Here is a 23,828-nt window from a genome sequence, read left to right on the forward strand (position 1 = left end):
TTGATGTTCACTCAGATTCTTAAATCTATATGTTTGTGTCTACTAAATTGGGGCATTTTCAATCTTTATTTCTTCAAGTACTTTTTCAGCACTGCCCTCTTCTCTTTTCAAGGACAAAACTTTAGATCATTTGTTAGTGTCCCACAGGCACCTGAGGCTCTTCCCATTCACTTCTTTTTTTTTTTTTTTTTTTAAAGATTTTACTTTTTTCCTTTTTTCTCCCCAAAGCCCCCCGGTACATAGTTGTGTATTCTTCGTTGTGGGTTCTTCTAGTTGTGGCCTCTGGGACGCTGCCTCAGTGTGGTCTGATGAGCAGTGCCATGTCCGCACCCAGGATTCGAACTAACGAAACACTGGGCCGCCTGCAGCGGAGCGCGCGAACTTAACCACTCGGCCATGGGGCCAGCCCCCCCATTCACTTCTTTTTAAAGTCTGTTTTCTGTAGTTTGTTCAGATTGGCTAATAACTAATGTTCTAATGTCCTATCTTCAAGTTCACTGATTCTTTCCTCTATCCCCTCCATTCTGCTAAGTTCAGCCATTGAGATGTTTTATTTGTTTTTTTGGAATCTTTTTGGCCATTATATTTTTCAGTTCTAAAATTTCCATTTGGTGGTTCTTTATATTTTCTATTTTTTCATTTGTTTCAAATTTGCTTGTAATTGTATATTGAAGCTTTTTTTTTTTTTTTTTTACTATGGCCACTTTTAAATCTTTGTCAGATAATTCTAACATCTTTGTCACCACAGTGTTAGCATCTGTTGTCTTTTTTCATTTAGTTTGAGATCTTCCAGATGCTCAGTATGATAAATGATTTTTCATTGAAATTTAGACTTTTTAGGTATTGTTATGAGACTCTGGACCTTATTTAAAGTCTCTGTCTTAGCTGGTTTTTTATGACATCGTTCTGGCAGGGGAAGAGTGGTGTTGCTGCCTTGTTAGTGCCAGCTGGAAGCAGCAGTCCAGATTCTCCACTTTACCTCTGTGATACCCAAGATGGGGAGGCTCCTCATGACACCCATGCTGGGTGGAAGCAAGAGTTCCAGCTCCCCACTAGGCCCACTGACGCCTCCCTAGGTGGCAGGGGACAAATGTCTTGTTACTCCTCCCCATGTGGCCTCCATCGACACTACAGGGTTGGGCAGTGATGAAAGTCTTGATTCTACACTAGGCCTTCTCTGGCATGACCCAGGCAGGGAAGGGGCAGGGCACCTCATTACAGCCAGTTGAAGGTAGAAATTTAGGCTCCCGGTGTCATCTCCAATGCCGCCAAGGCAGGGGTTAGAGCCCTTGTTATATTGCTAAGTGGGGATGAAAGTCCTGGCTCCCTGCCTGGCCTTCTCTGGTATCATCTTGGTGGGAGTTAGGGTTCCTCGTTACAGCCTGGGGAGGGTGGAAGTCTAGGCACTCCATTGGCCTTTGCTATAATGGGTGGGCCACTTTTTACCACAGTGTTGGCTGGAGTAGAACTGTTATTATCTAAATTAACTCGGCTACTAGGCTGCTCTTTTCCTAGTGCTTTGCCTAGAGAAAACAGGCCTGTGTTGGGGCTTTTTAGTGCCCATGCCAAGTTGCTGGCTTCTTCGGCATCAAGTCTGGGATCCATGAGGCAAAATAAAAACCCAGGAAACATATCACAGTCAGTCCTTGGGTCCCAAGGGCCTTAGGTGGTATGCCTTTTCTCCATTTTCAGTATCTTATGTTTGTTTTATATATAAAGTCCAGAGTTTTTTGTTGTACTTACCAGGAGGAACACGGAAAATTAAATCTACTCCATTTTCTTGCAAGCACAAATTTTCTGGTTGCTTTCAAGATTTTTCTCTTTATCGCTAGTTTTAAGTAATATGAATCTATGTGCCTTGGTTTAGTTTTCTTCATGTTTTCTGTGCATGCAGTCATTGAGATTCGTGAATATGCAGGTTTATAGCTTTCATGAAATCTGAAAAATTTAGCCATTATTTCTTCAAATATTTTTTTCTGTTCTTCCCTTCTCTTTTTAGAATTTCAATTATCTGAAGTTGCCCTACTATGAGCTTTATTTGGTTATTTCCTATCCTTTTTCTCTCTGTATTTCATCTTGGATAGTTTCTATTACTATATCTTCAATTTAGCTATTATCTTTTACACAGTGTCTAATCCACTTCTCGTGTATTTTCCATTTAGGTTATATTTTTCATTACTAGGATTCTTTCTTAAAAAATATGTTCCATGTCTCTCATTATGTTCAAGGTTTTCCTTAACTTTTTGAGCATATGTAGTATATTTTTATGGTTTAATAACTAACTTTGTCTACTAATTCTGTAATCTCTAGGTCTATTCCTATTGATTGATATTTTTCTTCATTATAAAATACATTTTCCTGCTTCTTTGCATGACCATTTTTTTAAAAAGGCTTTATATTTTAGAGAGTTTTAGGTTCACAGCAAAATTGAGCAGAAAGTACACAAAGTTCCCCTTATGTCCTTGCTGCCACATATCCACAGCCTACCCCCACTATCAACATCTCACACCAGAGTGGTACATTTGTTACAACTGATGAACCTATACTGACGTATCATTATGACCAAACGTCCACAGTTTACATTACGGTTCACTCTTGGTGTCACACATTCTGTGGATCTGACAAATGTATACTGGCATGTATCTACCATTACAGTATCATACAGAAGAATTTCACCACCCTAAAAGATCCTCCGTGCTCCACCTATTCATCCCTCTCTTTCCTTTAGCCCCTGGCAACCAGTGATCTTTTTAATATCTCCACAGTTTTGCCTTTTCCAGAATGTCACATAGTTGGAACCCTCCAGTATATAGCCTTTTCAGATTGGCTTCTTTCATGTAGTAATACACATTTAAGGTTCCTCCATATCTTTTCATGGTTTGTTAGCTCGTTTCTTTTTAGTGCTGAATAATATTCCATTGTCTGGATGCACCACAGTTTATTTAACCATTCACCTACTGAAAGCCATCTTGGTTGCTTCCAAGTTTTGGCAATTAGGAATAAAGCTGTTAGAAATATGTGTGCCTAAGTTGTTGTGCAAATGTAAGTTTTCAGCTCTTTTGGGTAAATACAAAGGAGTACAACTGTCAGATCATATAGTAAGATTATGTTCACTTTTCTAAGAAACTGCCAAACTGTTTTCCAAAGTTCCTGTGTCATTTTGCACTTCCACCAGCAATTGGTGGAACTCCTGTTGTTCCACATCATCGCCAGCAATTGGTTTTGTCAGTGTTCTGAATTCAGCCATTCTAATAGGTGTATAGTTGTATCTCATTGTTTTAATTTGCAATCCCTAATGACAATAGGATGTTGAACATCTTTTCAAATGCTTATTTGCCATCTGAATATCTTCTTTAGTGAGATGTCTGTTAAGGTCTTTGGTTCATTTTTAAATCAGATTCGCTGTTTACTTATTGTGAATTTTCATAACTCTTTGTATATTTTGGATAACCGTCCTGTAAGAAATATGCGTCTTTAGCAAATATTTCCTCCCAGTCTATGGCTTCTCTTCTCACTCTCTTGACAGTGTCTTTCATAGAGTGTAAGTTTTTCACTTTAATGAAGTCTAACTTATTATTTCTTTCATGTATCATGTCTTCGGTGTTGTATCTAAAAAGTGATGATCAAACCCAAGATCATCTAAGTTTTCCCCTATGCTATCTTCCAGGAGTTTAATAATTTTAAATTTTACATTTAGGTCTATTTGAGTTAATTTCGTGAAGGGTGTATGGCCTATGTCTAGATCCATTTTGTTGCATGTGCAAGTCCAACTGTTTTAGTACCTTTTATTGAAAAGATTTTCCATTCTGTCTTTTCTCCTGTCAAAGACCAGATGACTGTATCAGTGTGGGTCTATTTCTAGACTCTCTGGTCTGTTCTACTGATCTACTCATCTATTCTTTTGCAAATAACACACTGTCTTGATTCCAACAGCTTCACAATGAGGCTTGAAGTCAGACAGTGCCAGTCCTCCAATTTTATTCTTCTCCAGTATTGTGTTAGCTATTCTGGGTCTTTTGCCTCTCTATATACACTTTAGAATCAGTTTGTTGATATCCACAAAATAACTTGCTGGGATTTTGCCTGGGATTGTGATCTATAAATGAACTTGAGAAGAACAGACATCTTTATTTTTTAAAGATTGGCACCTGAGCTAACAACTGCTGCCAATCTTTTTTTTTTTTTTTTTTTAATTTTCTGCTTTATCTCCCCAAATCCCCCTGGTACATAGCTGTATATCCTAGTTGCAGGTCCTTCTAGTTGTGGCATGTGGGATGCCACCTCAACATGGCCTGACAAGTCGTGCCATGTCCGCTCCCAGGATTCGAACCGGCAAAACCCTGGGCCGCCGCAGTGGAGCACGCAAACTTAACCACTTGGCCATGGGGCCAGCCCCAAGAACAGACATCTTGACAACACTGAGTCTTCTTATCCATGAACATGGAATATTACTCCATTTATTTAGTTCTTCTTTGATTTCATTCACCAGAGTTTTGCAGTTTTCTTCATATAGATCTTGTACATATTTTTTTAGATTTATATCTAAGTTTCATTTTGGGGGATGCTAATATAAATAAGACTGTTTTTTAATTTCAAATTCCACTTGCACATTACTGTTATACAGGAAAGTGATTGTCTTTTGTACATTCAAATTTGCTGTAATTGCTTATTAGTTCTAGGAGTTTTTTGTTGATTGTTTCAGATTTTCTGCATAGACAATCATGTATCTGCAAGCAGTTTTATTTCTTCCTTCCAAATTTCTATCTTTCATTTTTTTCTCGTCTTATTGTATTATCTGAGGCTTTCAGTACAATATTGAAAAGGAGTAGTAAGAGGTGACATCCTTACCTTGTTCCCAATGTTAGCGGGAAAGCTTCTGGTTTCTCACCATTAAGTATGATGATAGCTGTAGGTTTTTTGTAGCTGTTCTTTATCAAGTTGAAGTAGCTCCTCTCTATTCCTAGTTTGCTGAGAGTTTTTGTCATGAACAGGTGTTGGATTTTGTCAAATATTTTTTCTGCATCTGTTTATATGATCATGTGATTTTTCTTCTTTGGCCTAACTTTAGATGTGATAGATTACATTAATTCATTTTCTAATATTGAACCAGGCTTGCATGCCTGGGATAAATCCTAATTGTTCAGGATTATTCTTTTCTATACATTGTTTGATTTGATTTGCTAACATTTTGTTGAGGATTCTTGCATCTTTGTTCACAAGAGATATTGCTCTGTTTTCTTTTCTTGTAATGTCTTTGGTTTAGATATTACACTAATGCTGGCCTCATGGAATGAGTTATGAAGTATTTCCTCTGATTCTATTTTCTGGAAGAGACTGTAGAGACTTGGTATAATTTGTTTCTTAAATGTTTGGTAGAATTCTCCTATAAACCCATCTGGGCTGCCCAGTCGTTTTACTGGATGTCAGACATTGTGAATTTTATGGTTTTTTCAGTGCTGGGCTCTTTTGTATCCCTTTACATACTTTTAAATCTTTGTTCTGTTATGCAATTAAGTTACTTAGAAATCATATGATCCTTTCAAATCTTGCTTTTACACCTGTTAGGCAGGACCAGAGTAGCCTTTAGTGTAGGGCTAATTTGGCCCTACTACTGAGGTAAAATCCCTCTGAGTCTTCTACTCAACGCACCACACATTAGGGAGCCCTTCCACACTGGTGGACATAAGACAGGGCTCACTTCATAGAGCTCACTTCATTCATTTTTCTTCCTTCAGGGGTCACTGCTTTGTACCACCTGTTTTCCAGTGTCTGAAAACCATTGTTTCCTATATTTTGCCCCAGTTTTCAGTCAGGGCCTTAGGGTAAATTCAGTCCCTATTATTCTATCATGGCCAAAAGGAGAACTGGCCCCCCTCAGACTACCTAGATTTGAATCCTGGCTCTACCACATACTAGCTGTATGACCTTGGACCATTCTCTCAGCGCTTCATGAGTGTTTCCTCACAAATGAGTATTTTCTCAGTTATAAAATGGGGATACTGATTGTCTAATTCCTAGGGCTGTTGACAGAATTCAAAGAAGTAATACAAAGTGCCTCTCTCAATAAATTAAATATGAATTTGTGTCTTGCCTCTACGTCTTTCACTTCCTCAACTTCTGTAGCTTCTCATTTACAAATGCGAAATCTATTTTAAAATATCTGCTACATTTATTATGATAATTAGTACTATAATTAATGCTGTCAGGTACTAATAGTAATAATACCATTAATTTGAGCATTTATTATATGTCAGGCATTATGGTAAACATTTTACACATGAAGTTTCAAGTTCCCAGATCTGAGTTTTTAAAATCAAGTTAGTTTACCTTTTAATATTCCTACTATTCTAATTTTCTCCTTTCTCCTATGTGTACTAGAATTGATTTTTCCTATATTAATGATGGAATACAAAAACATTTTGTCATTTATTTACACTAAGAAGAAGTTAGTACTTAAATTATTTACAGATTTAAAGTTCATATGTTAGTCTAATTTTGGAAGTTATCATGTCCTTTCTTTAAACCCCTATTTTTCTCCCATATTTTTAAAAGAAAGATAGTGACAGAAGAAAGCAGTTCTGTACTTGATCCCAGTTATAGTTATGGAAAGATTAGGAGATGGGATACAAGAACTGTTGGGAAATGGAGTGATGTTCACTCAGTGTCTTAAAAAGAATTCTAGGGGCCAGCCCAGTGGCATAGTGCTTAAGTTTGCATGTTACACTTTGGTGGCCCGGGGTTCACTGGTTTGGATCCTGGGCACGGACCTATGCACTGCTTATCAAGCCATGTTGCTGCAGGTGTCCCACATGTAAAGTAGAGGAAGATGGACATGGATGTTAGCTCAGGGCCAGTCCTTCCCAGCAAAAACAGGAGGATTGCTGGCGAATATTAGCTCACGGCTAATCTTCCTCAAAAAAAAAAAAAAAGAATTCTACTCAGACTGAACAAGGGAATAGAAATAATAAAACATATGCCTTTTTCAGGCCCCAAGAGTCACGTTGGTCATGAGGATAGTAAAAGAAAGCTGTAACTAAAAAAAAAAAAGCCACAGCAGATAGCACCTGAAAGTGGAGCAGTCAGAACGCTGGGAGGTGAAGGTGGGGGGTGCAGACACTGTAATGAGAAATGCCCTCAAACTATTTAGAGTATCTAAGCACAGACCTGACACTGAAAACTCTAGCATGCTAAAGTAAAGAAGAAGATCACATATATACACAAGAAATTCGAGGACATGGAATTTTAAACAATGATAATAGCAGCTAGCATTTATTGAATGCTTACTATGTGCTAGGTACTCATCCGAGCACTTTACACATATTAATTTATTAAATTCTTACAACTCCACAAGATAGGTACTGCTGTTAACATCATTTTACAGACGAGCACACTGATGCACACAGCAGTTAAGTCAGCTCCCAATGTCACACTAAATGAACATCTAAAACATTTTAAATTTACACATAAAAAGTTTAGTTTTTGAGATATTCTAAACTGCATTCACAGAAAATTTTAATGAGTAAAATTTCACAAAGCCCTTCTAAAAGCTTGCTAAAATCAATCCCAGAGAATTCCAACATGAGGTAATTTAATTTGGGAGACTTCTGTCTATTGTAACGTGGTTCAGAGTAATCTGAGAAGGGTTCAAGTCAGAGAACTTGGAATATTTTAGATAAAGGAACCATCTGGGCCTAAAGCAGCAATCTGGCTAGAACTTCAGAACCTAGCAGGACAAAAAGGAAGTGTTTTTAGAGGTTTCATGATGTCTACTGACTATGTGTCAGGATAAGGACCAAACTAGAAATGCATTATCAGTTTTGCGCTACCAGTGCTATAAGAAAAAAATGGCATGTGGTAACAGGGACCCAGAAAAGTCTCCTTTCTGTCATAGGAACTTTGGCTTCTCACTAGCCCAATAAAAGCGAAGGTAGAGCTCAGTTTGCAGAGCACGACGGCATAATCTCAGGGACTTATTATGCACTGTCACTCTTGATGGTTTTTCATATGATGCAGGGCTCACCGCCCCTCTCTCAACATCTTAATACTTCCCCACTGAATTACTCTTGCTTCTTTCACTCATTCAGTCTACCAGTATAATCACCTATACCTAAAACTCTGCACTGCTCTTTATTACTATTTGCAGAATAATATAAAATTCGAGTCCTAATAACATAATGAAAACACAATAGTACCACTTTTGAATAACAACTATATATGCAACTTCAGGATTTCATATGTATGAAACTAATATATCAGTACAAACTAATATATTTTACACCAGTTGAAATTATAAAAGTGGAAGATGGCAAGAGTAGGCTTTGCTCTGAAGTTTTATTGCTGTTCATGATCCACAATCATCTCTCTAGGTTTTACTGTTATTGTATACAGAAACTGGAGTATAAAGAATTAGTGATGGAATGAAAGAAAATACCCAATATCCACTAATTAATATTGCTCCTACATAATCAATTGGGAAGTAGAAAGAAAAGGCCTTCAGTCTTATCAGAAAGTTTTACTTTTCTAACCTCTACTAATTATGGCTCCTTAGCTAGCTGCTTATCTTCAGCTTTCTAAGAATGTCATAAGACATTCCAATTATGAAAATTGATGATGCCACTGACCTCTAAAAAATTTTAATGGATATCATTTTGTCTTTCATGAGTAAAAAACAGATTTGTCATCAGATTTCAGATGCAGGTTTCATTCTTTAAAAAAATAATAAAACTAAAACTAGAGAATTCAAATAATCATTACCAGATAAACACCAACATTAGATTTTAAAAGCAAAGAGTAAAATGAAGCACCACTGTCCTTAACCTCAGTAGCTACTCTTCAATATACTAAATTTACATTTTAGGCTAGAAATCTTTATCACTCCTATTTTCCACAAGAAAATTTTTATATGCAATTCCTTTAAGCATGTCATAATTATACATTCAAAACCTTTCATAATCACACAGATCAATTATAGTTGTTGGATGGCCCCTAATTAGCAAGGCAAATTCAAATAATTGATACTTTCAAACTTAAAACTGGGAGTTAGGATACCTGAGTTTCGCTGTTAACTTGGCTGCTGACTTTCTGTGAGACTTTAGGCAAGTCACTTATTTTGTGCTTCAGTGTCTTCATTTAAAATGGAGAAAATAAGACAGTCCTGCCTCATCTCACTGACTATTATAACAAAAGTGAGATCATATACGAATGAAGCATTTAAAGCTGTAAAGAATCTCCTTAATGAAAAAGATGTGTAAATATTTATAGTTTTCTGGTACTCTATTACTAATGGATTCAAATGATCCAAAGTTCACACAGCTTTCTTACATATTGAACAATAATGAAACAGTTGGCTCACTATTAATAAGAACAAATCAGTTTGATCCAATTAGTATTTGATAAAGGAAGGTGAGTATATTTTAAATCTTAGTTCCAAATAAAGACAATGCAATAAATATACAATGCAGATGTGTATGCACATAAAATATTTCACATAACTACAGACATCAATCTTTTTTTTTTTTAACAAATTCAACTGGCATTAGATTTGTTAGCTGAATATAGCAGGATAAAATTGGTATTTCTCTCCTTCCATCCTGAAAAATCATCTAAAAGCAACATAAAAAATGAGAAACACACACTCCATTTTTGGCAAAATTAGGAGACAAACCACAAAATGAGGAGAAGGACTGCCACCAGCAATAGAGATAGCGTAAGGGCGCACGCTGTAGAGAGAATGCTGCAAGTGCAGACGTCAGAAAGGACAAAGTACACTTCTTGAAGGTGACGGGCACACCCTAAGGCATAAAACCCCTTGTTTTTGTCAGTGCAAACAACAGCCAGAGCTCTCTTGGATGTGGTTTGGTTCTAAGAAGTAGAGGGAGACAGTACTAAATAAGAAATCACACACACTATACTTGCAAAGAGAAGTCTATCTCTGTGGCTATGGAAGAAAAGAGACTATCTCCAATGACTAGGGCAAAATAAGGGAGAAAGAGAATAGGAAAATCTAACAGCCAAAAAAGAACATTCATAAGAAAAGTGTTGCTATGGAGTAGATGAAAATCATGACAAACATTTCACCATTTACTAATAAAACATAACTATGCAATCCACTCTAACTTGGGATTTTGAAAAAAATCATAAAATTTTATTGACTAGAAGGCTAATGGCTAAGTTAGTATAATCAATCACTCACCTCTGATTCACATTTTATTTTTTCTTCTTCTAAAATACGTGCAAATTCTTCTTTCTGGTGTTCAAATTCTGATTTGAGAAATGTATGTTCATAGCGAAGCTTATTATATTCAGCTCTATACTTTTCCACTTCCTAAATTAAAAGGAGATTGCAATTTATCATAAATTTATTAATGAAATTTGTACTCACTCCAAAAAACGACTTTCGCAAATATATTTTAAATGGCATTATATGTGACAGCCATTCCAAAAGTAAAAAATAAGCTTAACAGAAGTATAAATAAACCTTGGAAAAGTTCTCATGACAAGTATCCTCCATACAGAATTAGTACATTCCTGAGAAGGTACCAATAAAGCAAATTACCATTCAACTAACCTTATTTCCTCACTGACTCTCATAATCATAAAAATTTATAACACGTCAAAAGTTTTTACCTCTGAGCTTAATAAAATAATATTTGAGAAAGCAGAATATCTTTCAAAATATACTTAGATTAAAAAAATTAATTCCACAATAAAATATAAAATACCCCCTAAAAGTCAGACAGGATGAATTCAAAGTAGATAAAAGATTATTTGAATATTTAGTACAGTAACTTAAGGTTCAATCAAATATTACGATAGTTCAACTCAACATGCCAGTCTGAAGAATATATCTAGCACCAACCTTCCTGACTAACCAGGAACACATGCAACTCCCTGGTATGCTCCAATGCTGCTTCCTAACACAACAAGACTTGCTGGCATTCTGAATCTCAATAAGTACTTAGGCAATAAAGCAGAAAGGTGAAGGAGACATATCTCAACACCCATAAGGAAATTAAATAACAAGGAAAGCATACCTCCTAAAATCCTTAGCTGACTGTAATCTTCAACTGAAAGATTTCTCTTCTAAGCCAGTTTACAAACCAAGAAAATGGGTTTCATGATTTTATTAGAGACATACTTTGTTTTGATTTTTTTAAAAAAATGCTTCTAGGGGCCAGCCCAGTGGCATAGTGGTTAAGTTTGCGTGCTCCGCTTCGGCAGTCCAGTGCTTCACAGGTTCGGATCCTGGGCACAGACCTACACACCACTCATCAAGCCATGCTAAGGCAGCGTCCCACATACAAAATGGAGGAAGACTGGCACGGAGGTTAGCTCAGGGACAATCTTCCTCAAGCAAAAAGAGGAAGACTGGCAAGAGATGTTAGCCCAGGACCCATCTTTCTCACCAAAAAAAACAAAACAGCGCTTTTACTTAACTTGATCACCTACCTGAGGTCCACGTGATTTAGTCTACATCCAAGAATTAAACCTACTCCCAAACCATAATCCTTTGGTTATTCACTAGGAGGATATTCAAAAGATGACTTTACCAAGCCAGTAAGCCATTTATAAAAGAGACTCCACAACTGCTTTGTGCAGGGGCAGCATCACTAGACTACAGCTTTCCAAAGGGGTCCATTTTCAAGGCAACAATACTCATTTGTGTAAGGCCTGGTATATTTATTAAAGGAGGTAACACACATAAAATGTCCAGCATAGTACCTAATATACTTAATATCTGTTGTCTTTTCCAGTTCCCATTATTATACATTTAGTCATATTACACCAACATTTCATACAAAGAGACTGATCTCAATCTGAAGAAAAGCTGTAACAAATTTTTACTTTTCTGAGCATGAAATTTATTCTTTCATTCAACAAATATTAACTGAGCACCTACTGTATGTAGGAACTGTTCTAGGAACATGGAACATAACTGAACAAAACAGATAAAGGTTCCTCCTCTCATGCAACTTACATTCTAGAGGTGGTAAAAGAGAAAATAAAAAATAAGCACAATAAATATTACATAGTATATTAGAAAATGATAAGTACTAGAGCAAAATTAAAAGTAGAGCAGGGTAAATGGGGATCCAAAGGTCTAAGGAAAGATGGGAAAGGCAAGTTGCAATATTAGGTGGAGGCAGGGTTGGTCAAAGTAGGCCTCATTGAGAAGGTGACATTTCAGCAAAGACTTAAAAAAGACAAGGAAGTTGGCCAAAAGCTATCTGGAAGCATAGTATTCAAGCAAAAGTAGCAGCTGGGCAAAGACTCTTGAACTGCACCATTTGTGGAGTGCCAAAGAAATATCAAGGAGGCCAACGTGGATGAAGGAAAGAAGTCAGAGAAGTAATGGGATCTGATCCTGTGCAGCCTTAAAGGTCACTGTAAAGACTCTGAGTAAGAAAGGGAGCTATTGCAGGGCTTTTGAGTAGGGGAATGATGCTTTTCATCAAGCTTTTCACAGTCACATGAAGACAAAGGCATAGTTGCTTCTATATAAATTACTTACTTCATCCAGATTCCTAAAACGCTCTCTCATTGGAGTTTCTAATTCTTGTTGTATTTGGGCTCGTAACAATTCCAACTTTTGTGGAGTTAATACCTGATATGCAGAGAAATACAAACAATTCTAAATATGAAATCACAAATAATAAAATCAAGAATTTGCCAAATTTCAAAGCCTCTCCTAATTATGACGATGAAATTCAATGCATACAAGTTTCACAATATACCTAATTTTACAGTAATCATTATATACATAGAACCATCATTTGAAACAATACTTGAAGAATCTCAATTTCAGGCTGTTAGAGATGTCAAAACATGAGGTAAAGACATTCTCTGATTATTATGATTGTTATTGTAAGGAATAACTATATTGGCAGCTAAGGTTATCATGTTGGATACAATGGCTGATAGTTTATTTTCTAAAGCAAGCAAAATAAAGTTGTAATAATTTGGTATACCACAGAGAATTCTTCAGACTTATTTTCAATCAGAAAAAGTTGATTTTTACTCTGACCACCAAAACTAATTTAGGCTCTCCCCTGTTATACTCTCTTACTCATATTTCAATAAGTAATCAAATATTTATATAGGTTCCTTAAGGGCACACATGGTCTTTATTCACCATGGTGTCCCAACACCTCACACTACTGTCTGACACACAGGAACCATTCAATAATTATTTCTTGAATGAATGAATACTAGTTGTAAAAAAAAAAAAAAAACCTAGCTTGTATTTACATTAATCTCTGAAAACTAAGAAAAATGTTCAATTTATTCATTTATTCATCAATACTCCACACATTTTACTGAATAAATGCCTACAATACATAAAGCATTGTGCAACATACTATAATCTACATAACATACTGTTCCAAATACTTTACAAGCATTAATTTATTTAATCCCCACAACAATCCACAATGTAGCTACACTGTCATCCCCTTTTTACAGAAACTGAAGCACACAGTCTAACTTTCTCGAGATCACAAAAACTCACAGGAAGCATCTCTCTCTCCATAAGCAGTTCAAACTCTCACATAAAAAATAACTTATCCATATAAATAACTACAAAAATAGGCAATATAGGTTTACCAGACAGGCAAAAACAAACAGAAAAGCTATTTAGGACAGAACGAATGGCACACCAAAGGAATGGGAAAACTAAAGCTTAAGTAGAACCCAACACCAAGGAATGGGTAAAATTTTAAATTCCCTGGGGAGAAAAATGATCCTCAAAGGTGAGCTAAAGGCATTTTGGATGGGATCACACTGAGCACTACAGGAAATTTAGAATCCTGGGTCCCTGTGCATTAATGCTGACAGCAATCTCTAGACACTGTGACAACAAGGCCATGCTGACACATTTCCAAATGCCACCTCGGAGAGCTGCATCCTGGCTGGGAGCAAAAGGGAAAGACATGGAAGGCACAGAGTGGAAGGTTCCTGAATACCAGGGTTCATATTCTTCTAATTTACTCTGTATTCAGTAGTACTTACTTAAAAAAAATAATTTTTACTTAAAATGAATAAATGTAATCACATAATACAATAATTCAAACAAAATAAAATACAGTATTAAAAAACTAAGCCTTCTCACTTCAGTCATCCAGTTTCCCTCTTAGGAAGCAACCACTGTTCACAATTTCTTATGTATCCTTCTTAAAACAATCTATAGATATATATGCCTATATATCACTTTTAATTTTTACCTAAAGAAGGCATACTATAAATTTTTCTGTATCTTGCTTATTCATTGAAGGTTTTGAAGCTTAAGAATGCCATCCCTGTATCTATACTTTAGGAAGAAGTAAGATAGATCAAAAGCTTTGGTGGCTGTGGGAAGGAGAGGCAGTCAATGGAGCTAGAGAAACCAGATAAAAAGCCCTTGTTATAATCTTGTTTATAATGTCAGGAGTCTGGGTGATAGTATCAAGAGTCTAAACCGAGAAGGGGTGATAATTAAAAGGAAGAGAGTAACAGGTGAACCTTACTTGGATCCTGTTTCAAACAAACCAACTTGAAAAATAAACCAAAAAGCAAGCAAAATGGTGGGAAAATTAAGGAAATCTGAACAAAGATGTTACATTAAGAGGTACTAAGGAACAAGTACTTTTAGGTATGGTAATGATTTTGTGGCTATGCTTTTAAAGGAGGGACTGCTTTGGTAAATAATAGAGATATATACTAAAATATTTAGGGTACAATTTTCTTCTCAATAATCCAGAGGGGTTGAGGGACAGAAAGGGGATGGGGGGAGGTTAGAAGATAAAACAAGACTAGCTCAGAGATGGTAATTATTGATGCTGGGTGACAAGCACATGGTGATGCATCACACCATTTTTTCTACGTTTGTACTTGTTTGAGATTTCCACAATTAAAAGTTAATTAAAAATAAAAGTGCTTCCACTTATAAGAAGATAAACACACATGTGAAAAAGAGAACAGATTAGTGGTTACCAGAGGGAAGGGGGTTGAGATGGGCAAAAAAGTTAAAGGGGGCACATATACATGGAGACTGATAAAAATTAGACTATTGGTGGTGAACATGATACAGTCAACAGAATACTGATAAATAATAATGTACACCTGAAATTTCACAATGTTATAAACCATTATGACGTCAATAATAAAAAATAATGATACTAAAAATAAAAGTGCATCCACCTCCAGCATATGGCATAATAGAGCCCAGATTTAGTCTCCTGCCTGAAGCAAACAAAAGAATGGACAAAAATCAAACAAAGGTTTTCAAGACTCTGGACATAATGAAGCAACAAAGATCAGTGAGAGAAAACAGAGAAGGTGAGCTTTGTGAAAGGTTCCAGGCAATGGCACAGGAAGGGATACCCAGACAGAGTCTGATGGACTCCCTGACTTGAGGAGATGGAACTGAGAATCCAGAGAGACTAGCGTAGCTAGAGTCACAAGACAGGGCAGCAGAGAGGAGGGTGGCAGAGAAAGAAAATCATGCAGACCTGCACAAGGTTCCTCTTAACTCATTCAGTAGAGTACTGATCAGCACACACATAAGGAAAATACCTAAGACCAAGAAAAGAATCACATGAAAGGATTAGAGGGATGATTACTCAGAGCTCACAAAGAGCTATGCATAGTTCCTTTTCCCAAAAGCCAGACTGAAAAACTTCATTTCATAGAGAAATGAGTAGAGTACTCAGAAGGATCTCAGCAGTGGGAAATAATTAGCACTACTCTAAACACTAATCTGCTCCCACTTAACAAATGTTAAGAGACCCAGAAAGATAAAACTGTTTCAGAGTAACTGTGTCCCAAAAGAAAGCTCAAGAATATTTATCAGAATACAAAAATATCTAGCACTCAGCAAAGTAAAATTTACAATGTCTAGTATCCAATAAAAATTTAGCAGGAATGCAAAGAAGCAGGAAAATACTACCCACAATAAATAGGAAAAAAAGGTCAACCAACCCAGAGGTGATATTTAGGTTAGAATTAGTAAAGATATTAAAATAGTTATTATAACTGAATTCCATATGTTCAAAAAGCTATAGAAAAGACTGAATACATTAAACAGAGATAAGGAAGATATGAAAAAGACCAAAGTTGGACTTCAAGATAAAACCTACACTTTCTGAGATAAAAAAATACCCTACATGGGATTAATGGCAGATTAGACACTGCAGAAGAAAACATCAGTGAACTTGAAGACATGACAACAGGAACTATCCAAAATGAAACAAAGAGACAAAAAAGATTAAAGAAACGGAAATCAGTGAGCTAGGGGAGAACTTTAAATGGTCTGATATTGGACTCCCCCCAAAGGAGATGAAAGAGGAGGCAGCAAAAGATATTTTGAGATATAATGTGCAAAAATGTTCTATTTGATGAAAACTATAAACCCACAGACCCAAGAAGCTCAATAAATCCCAAGCCCAGAAAGAAGAAAAGTGCAAAGGCATGTTAATCAAACTGCTCAAAATCAGCAACAAAAAGAAAATTTTAAGGGGAGCCAAGAAAAAAACACACACTGCATACACAGAACAAAGATAAGGATGACAGCAAATTTCTTATGTGAAACAACATAAGTGAGAAGACAGAAGATCAACATCTTTAAAGTACTGGGACGGGGGGCAACTATCACCCTAGAATTCAATACTTAGAAAAAATATCTTTAAAAACAATTTTTCTAGATATATGAAAGCTGAAAAAATTTCTCAACAGTAGAGCTGCACTACAAGAAATTTAAAGAAAGTCCTTAAGAGAGCAGGAACATGATACTGAAGGAAATATGGATCTACTCAAAGGAAAAAAGAAGACTGAAACTGGCAACTATATGGGAGTCTTGAGATCTATGAGGTTTCTGATAAAGAAAAAAATCTTAGAGTTAAGACTCTTTATCTCTTAAGAATCTTATTAAAAACAAGCACACACATAAAAATCTCTCTCTCCTTGCCCCTCAAAGCACACATACACCTAAGACATTGAATCTCAGGATTTTCCCCACACCATTTTACGAGGAAATTATGCTGTGTCTTAGACTTCTAATGGAATACTGCCACTATTTGTCTCAAAAGAAACTTACAAGAATGCTTTATCATACAACAGTCTATGTGTCATTACCTATATTAAATCTATAAAAACAAATCTGTAACACTCCAACACATGTCATATTAATAACATAAAATAGACCAAAATTTTTCAAGGAATGTTTTAATTTAAGAAAGCAAACATTGTTGTGCCAGAGATTCTTAACAAATTAATGACTGAAACTGAGTAATAACTTTTGGTCTGAGCTTCCTAGCAGCCAAATAAAATAGGAAACATATTGGGTTATATAGTTTTCATTGCCTGGAACAAAGAATGCATATAAATTTTTGGTACAGTAATTATTTAAAATTTTTACCAGAAATATATCAAATGACTCCCATATTTAAAACAAAAGGTTTTGCTAACATGGAATATCACAACAATATAGTAATAACAGCTAACATGTTCTAACCACTTACTACATCAAAGTACTATAATAACACTTTCTATGCATGGTCTCACTTCATCTTTACAACCATCGTATGAAGTAGGCACTATTCTTCTCATTCACTACAGCCAAACAAATGATGCAGAAAGTCTTAAATGAACGTCTTTTATATTATTTTTACATAAAAGCCAAAGGGATATTAAATCTTAACTCAGAAAAGGCATTTTGCAGGTAGACAAGATAATATAATACATGTGTATTTTAAAAATAATCACCTTTCATAAATCTTCATTGAAATCTCTCTTGCTGATCTTACTTTGTTGAATTTACTTAACTTTATTCAATTCACAATTTGTACAAATTGCAAACATTCATTAAAGCAAATAGTTAAATTGCTTCAATATGTGTATATATATATGTATAGATGTTTCTTTACCTTACTTTTGCCACATAAACGTATCTGATTTCTATGTGATATTTATCTTGAAAAATAGAAACTTTATGAGATAAATTATATTTGTCAGCAAGCATTTGATAAGTTATCACATAAAGAAATGTCCAAAGTTATTTTGTGTAGAGTACAAGAAACACTAAAAGAACCAACAGGGAGACTACAAGGATGACTTCATTTCAATATGAGAGAGAACATCCTTAATACACTTCAATCCATAAATGGAACTGGACCACTCTAAAAGTTCACTAGGTTCTCCAGCACTGAATGAAGAGTCCTGTGTCATAGATGGTCCAAACAGGAATTCTGCTTTGAACAGGGTATTAGTTTCCTAGGGTGCCATAACAAAACACCACAAACTGGGTGGCTTAAAACAGAAATTTATTGTCTCACAGTTCTGGAGGCTAGAAGTTCAAATTCAAGGTGTCAGCTAGACCATGCTCCCTCTGAACACTGTAGGGAAGAATCCCTCCTTGCCTCGTCCTAGCTTCTGGTGGTGTGCTGGCGATCGTTGGCGTTCTTTGGCAGCTGCAGCATTTCAATCTCTGCTTCTGTCATCATAAGATGTTCTCCCGATCCCTGCGGCCCCACAAACCCATGCGTTTCTGTCTCTGGGTCTCTTCGCCTCTTCTTATAACAACACCAGTCATATTGTATTAAGGGCCCATCCTACTTCAGTAAGACCCCTCAGCTTAACTAATTACATCTGCAAAGACCCTATTTCCAAATAAGGTCGCATTCTGACGTACTATGCAGTAGAACTTCAGCATATCTTTTTTGGGGAAAAAAATACAACTTATAACAGGTATGAAAGAGAACTATATGATTATCAACTCTAAGATGCTGAGGCACTAGGTACGTATGAGACAAGAAGTGCAACATTGTATGTATATGAACAGAACAACAATTCTGAGTCATTCATTTTTTCTATTTATTCGTGTCATTCATTTAAAAAATATTTGCTGGACACCATCCTGAGCACTGGAGACACAGTGAAAAAGGGTTCCTGCCCTCATGGAGCCTGCATTCAAACAGAACAAAAATGACTGCCATTTATGAGTACTATGTGTCAAATACTGTACTAAAAATATAAATAGTACCTCATTAGTCCTCACAAAAATCCCCGCTAGGTAACAACTTTTATCCCCTTTACCACATGAGAAAACCAAGGCATAGAACCAAAGCTGTTTGTTGAAGGTCATCATTTCCTTGGTGAATTGACTCTTTTTTTTGTTATAATAAGGTCCTTTTTATCTTTGGTGATACTCTCTATTTTATCTGATATTAATATAGCCACTCCAGTCTTTGTAAGCTTACTGTTTGCATGCGCTTGGTACAAATAAGCACATCTACATGTTGCCCTCAAGAAACAGAGTAATCATATGCAATGCCTGAAGAATACTTTGAACACCTCAGGTTCCGTGCTCACAGATTCCATTCACAGAGGCCTCTCAATTTTTGCAAAACCAATTAATCTACCAATTCTAGAGGCTTAAATTACATTTTCCTCTTCAACTCACATTTCTTAGGTTTTTGTTTGTTTAGATGCCCTAAATATAGCTAGGAATGAAAAAGCCAAGCACAGTGGAGGCTCCAATCCAAGCTCAATGGCAGTGATCCCAAGAATGGAAGATTTCAAGAAGATACTGAACGATGAACTTCCGCCACTGCCGTCAAAGGAATCCAGCGCTTGGGCGATACGCCGTACTAGATGACTTGAAAATGGCTTTTCACCTATCAACTTCTGACTCTAGTATTAATAATACCTTATTATTTGTACCAAGCACTACATGAGCAGAAATACACAGCTGGTGTTATTCAAAGATTAAATGAATACAGAAAAATATCACTACTGATACCTACTTATTTGAAATTTATAGTAAGTTTTACTGGTGCTGAAGTTTAGCTTTGCTCTACTTTCTAGACAAACAAAAAGTGAATAGTGTGAAAAATATATAAAGGCACTGCAGTCAGTACTTCAGTACCAAGTATCTTTTGCTTTAGAAACTCCTTTTATGTCACATTGCGCACATAAATTTTGTGTACTTACTGTTTTTACAGCGTCTGCTAAGAAGCTCCTTAAAAATAACTATCAGTTTTTCAGTTCAGTGTCAGTTACAATAAAGGAAAATTAACAAACCGTTAAAAAAATATTATTTAATTCTGAATTTTTATCAATTCAAACTGGTATTTCCTCCCAGTTGTTCTGAATAGTGAAATATTATTTAAGTCAGAACAGGTAATATAACACAAATTACATAAAATAACAGCTTCATGGCTAAACTCTACTTGGTAGCTAACATTCTAGAATATATGAAAGAAGATTAAATTATACCACCTGGAGATATAGCAAAATACTCATTAAGAATATAGAGAGAATTTGTCAAAAATACTTACTTCCACTAAACATCTAACTACTTTTATACTAACTCAAAAATGTTTTCTTACCTGCAGCTTCATTTCTTCTAAGTCTTTAGTTTTTTCTACTAATTCCCCTCTTAGCTCTTCAAGCAGCAGCTGAAATTTTTCCTGGTGAGTTTGCTTTTCATTTAACAGGCGCTTGAGTTCATTTTGCGACTTTATGTACTCATCTTGCAACCTGATTTTTAAAAAAAGAATTCCATTTTAAGTGTATCCTTTGCTTTCTAATTTCATTACTTTATGTAAAGTCAACCAACACTATAGGACAAGACCAGTAGAATACATTCCATTTAATTTGCAAAATATCTTTCTTTACTGAGTTTCATTTAATTATTAACACTAATTTCTGCATGCAATTTTACTCTGAGAGGAAAAAAACCATTTGGCCACCTAGATACATTTAATTTTATAGGTCTTGCTACTTTTATAAATTCATAACCCACTTAATACATGCTCAGTTTTCAATAAAGTACTTTTAAAGCAAAAATTTTACTTTATTAAAAAAGTCTTAAGTGAATATACTGCAAAATACAAATTATACTATATGTTCCAGAGCAAACAGACAAAAAACATTTTTTTCTTAACCAAGCCTCTCACCTCCAAATTTAAGTAATTTACCTTGTGTGTTCAACTTTCAGAGTCTGATAATTAGTTTTATGATGTTCACATCGTAACCTTTCATCAATTAACAGTTTTTGGAAGTCAGATTGAGAACTTGTCAGCCCACTATCTCCACCAGGAGGAAAAGTGGTGGGAAAAGTGTCCATACTGGTAAGTGAGCTGACAACCATGTGAAAATAAGTTCTCGCTTTCTTATTGTCTTAGTTTTCTCTCCAAGAGTATTTTCCACTTCCTTCTTGCTAAGACAGAATCTCGTGAGGCCAAATTATACCTGCACAGAGAAATACACTTAATTAGTGATTAGTGAACTCCTTCAATATTAAATTTTTATCACTTATTATTCTTATTTCTATAACAAAATCCAATTTTCAGATTTTCAATTGTTCATAAAACAAAATTCAAGAATCAAGTTGAATCATACCTTAACAAATTTTCTTTACTTCCATGCAAAGTTCATGTGACCATCAAGGTCACATCTTCAAGTATTAACTAGAAGTACTGACTTTTCCAGTTTAGGTACTCCTGTATTCACAAACCACAGATGTTTCCTGAAGCTACTGGAGTAAACTTCAAGGGTAGATCGTGGTACAAAATCAATACTCTGTAATCAGGGGAAAAGCCACTTGGAACTCGACAGGAGGCTAGGGAGAATCATAGTCGTCACAAAGATGACCTGCAGCAAGTAACTATGTCTCTGATTAATGCTATGTAGGGTCTATTATTTGACACAAGGTGAAGTGCACTCAGGCTGCATATTCAGATGAGAAATCAGTCAATGCATAAACATTGATCACCTCCTATGTGTTATGCACTGTGCTAAGAAGAGAAAATTAAATCACCTCAGTTATACCTAAAAACACTGACCCAGTATTATGAAAGTAAATAAAAGTTTTTTGTAACTAGAAATAAAAAATAATGAAAATTCTTACTGTAAAAAATTAAAAACAAGAATTTTAATCAAAATAATTCTGTCCCCTTTAACTTCATTAGTATTTCTCAAGACTATTACATAAATTTTTTCCTAAAAGCATCTCCCTTAGTCATGGGTTAACATGAATCACCTTTTCTTACTATGAGAAAAGGTCTTTAGCCTATGTAAATCAACCATTACTCAGTCTTGCTTGAAATACATCATTTTTGAAAAATTAATGTGATGTCTACATATTACATAAGACTTTTAAACTAAAATTGGTGTTGCTTTGGTTTCCTGTCAAATTATATTTTAATAGAGGGGAGGAAAGTCCTTCAGGGACACTTTACTCCTTCCTCTTATGTTAAATGTGCACCAGGACTCAACCTTTGCAAATGCAGAGCGAACTGTTGTAGCAGCTGCCACATTATGCCATTATCATAAAACTGGCATGTAATTTTGATTCTGCTCTTTGAGCCAACTTAATTTTTATGAGATAGAAACATACAACAAACCTATCTCATATTTTCTCACACCATCAAGAGGTATTAAAGGGTTTTATTTTGATTATCCAAAAAGCTTAAACTACATTAGAAAACTCAAGAGCCACCCTTTGGTCCTACTAGCGAAAGAAAGATTTCCACGCTAAAATGAATATTTTTAAATTTTTTATTCTAGTTAAGTCAACAATAAAGTATCCTCACTGACTCCTACTTTAAAATGGGAATTAATTCCCTATGGAAACAAAATTCACTAAGACCTGAACATTTTTGGAAAATAAAAAAATGACTTCTCCTTTCCTTTTGGAACTGAAATCTACTCAAAGTACTTTTCAGGGCTTCACTAATTTTAGGATATCCCTTTCTCAATCACCACCACCATTACCTCATCTCCAATTCTAGTTCCTATGCAAACATATGTGAATTGCCCTCTTCTATTTTCCCAAACCAGGAGGATTTCTCCTGTTCCAAGATGATGTTTGCAATTTCATTTCCTTTTTATACGTTAATTTTAGCGACTAAAAAGTTAAAATACACTATCACACATCACCAGTAAGTACCACACCCAAATGCATGATATACTTTCCCTCTCACACACAAAAAATAATCACATTATTAATTTGCACACATACACACAAAAATCAATACTAGCCTTTCTGGAAAGTTATCTGTATCAAAATGATAAATCTGCTTATCTCCTGGCCCAATTCTAGGAATTTACTCTATGAAAATAGCTGGACGAGTACCTAAAGATAATAACATAAGAATTTTCTTTGCAACATTGTTTTTCATTAAAAAATTAAAAATCAGAAATAACCTAAACTTCCATAAATAAAGTATATCTATATTATGCATTAAAAAGGGTAAGTCAGATCTGTCCCCACTGTCCCGAACAGCATGATGGAGTATGAATGATAGATATACACACACATGTGTTTACATATACAAAGAGAGTCAAATAAAATATACTGAGCTAATAGTGGTAACTTCTGGGGAAATATTAATAGAGGACTCCTCCACAGGGCACCTTGCACTTTCAGCATTTTATTGTTAAATTTTCTTTTTAATAGTTACAAAAACTTTTCAGAAAATGAATAATTCCTCTATCATCATACATTCAAATTATCTTAAACCAAATTCATCATCCTTGCTTTCTATCTACTTTCATCCTCCTGACTTTCCTGCTTCTGGTACTGATACCAGTATTATGCTACCATTCATCCATACTTACAACCCCAAAGCCTTCTCTGCTTTCTCTCTCAACTTCCCATACATAAACACCAAATACTCTTCCTTTAATATGGAATCCATTTTCTCCATTCCTACTTAACCACAAAAAGGCAGGCTCTTATCGTCTTATAACTACACCATTATTAGAGCTTTTTTGTTATCCCTGCTTTCAATATTTTTCTCTCTGGTCTACCCCACAAAGCACTGACAGATTAATATTAAAAATTTTTTATT

The 23,828-nt window shown here is 35.4% G+C and overlaps 1 protein-coding gene across 3 annotated transcripts in view; it reads right to left on the reverse strand.

The window, feature by feature from the left end:
• CEP83 (centrosomal protein 83) overlaps window positions 1–23,828 on the reverse strand; it is a 106,690-nt gene that overhangs the window by 49,759 nt on the left and 33,103 nt on the right. For all 3 annotated transcript variants that reach the window (XM_070599500.1, XM_008514405.2, XM_008514407.2), the window contains 4 exons: window positions 20,952–21,225; window positions 20,361–20,511; window positions 12,512–12,604; window positions 10,193–10,324 (listed from right to left, as the gene is read on the reverse strand). In XM_070599500.1, the coding sequence (XP_070455601.1) occupies window positions 10,193–10,324; window positions 12,512–12,604; window positions 20,361–20,511; window positions 20,952–21,124 (549 nt within the window). In that variant the 5' untranslated portion in view covers window positions 21,125–21,225. The remainder of the gene's footprint in view (window positions 1–10,192; window positions 10,325–12,511; window positions 12,605–20,360; window positions 20,512–20,951; window positions 21,226–23,828) is intronic.

This window comes from Equus przewalskii, chromosome 29, assembly GCF_037783145.1.
Source record: "Equus przewalskii isolate Varuska chromosome 29, EquPr2, whole genome shotgun sequence".
In the NCBI taxonomy this organism is placed as follows: Eukaryota; Metazoa; Chordata; class Mammalia; order Perissodactyla; family Equidae; genus Equus; species Equus przewalskii.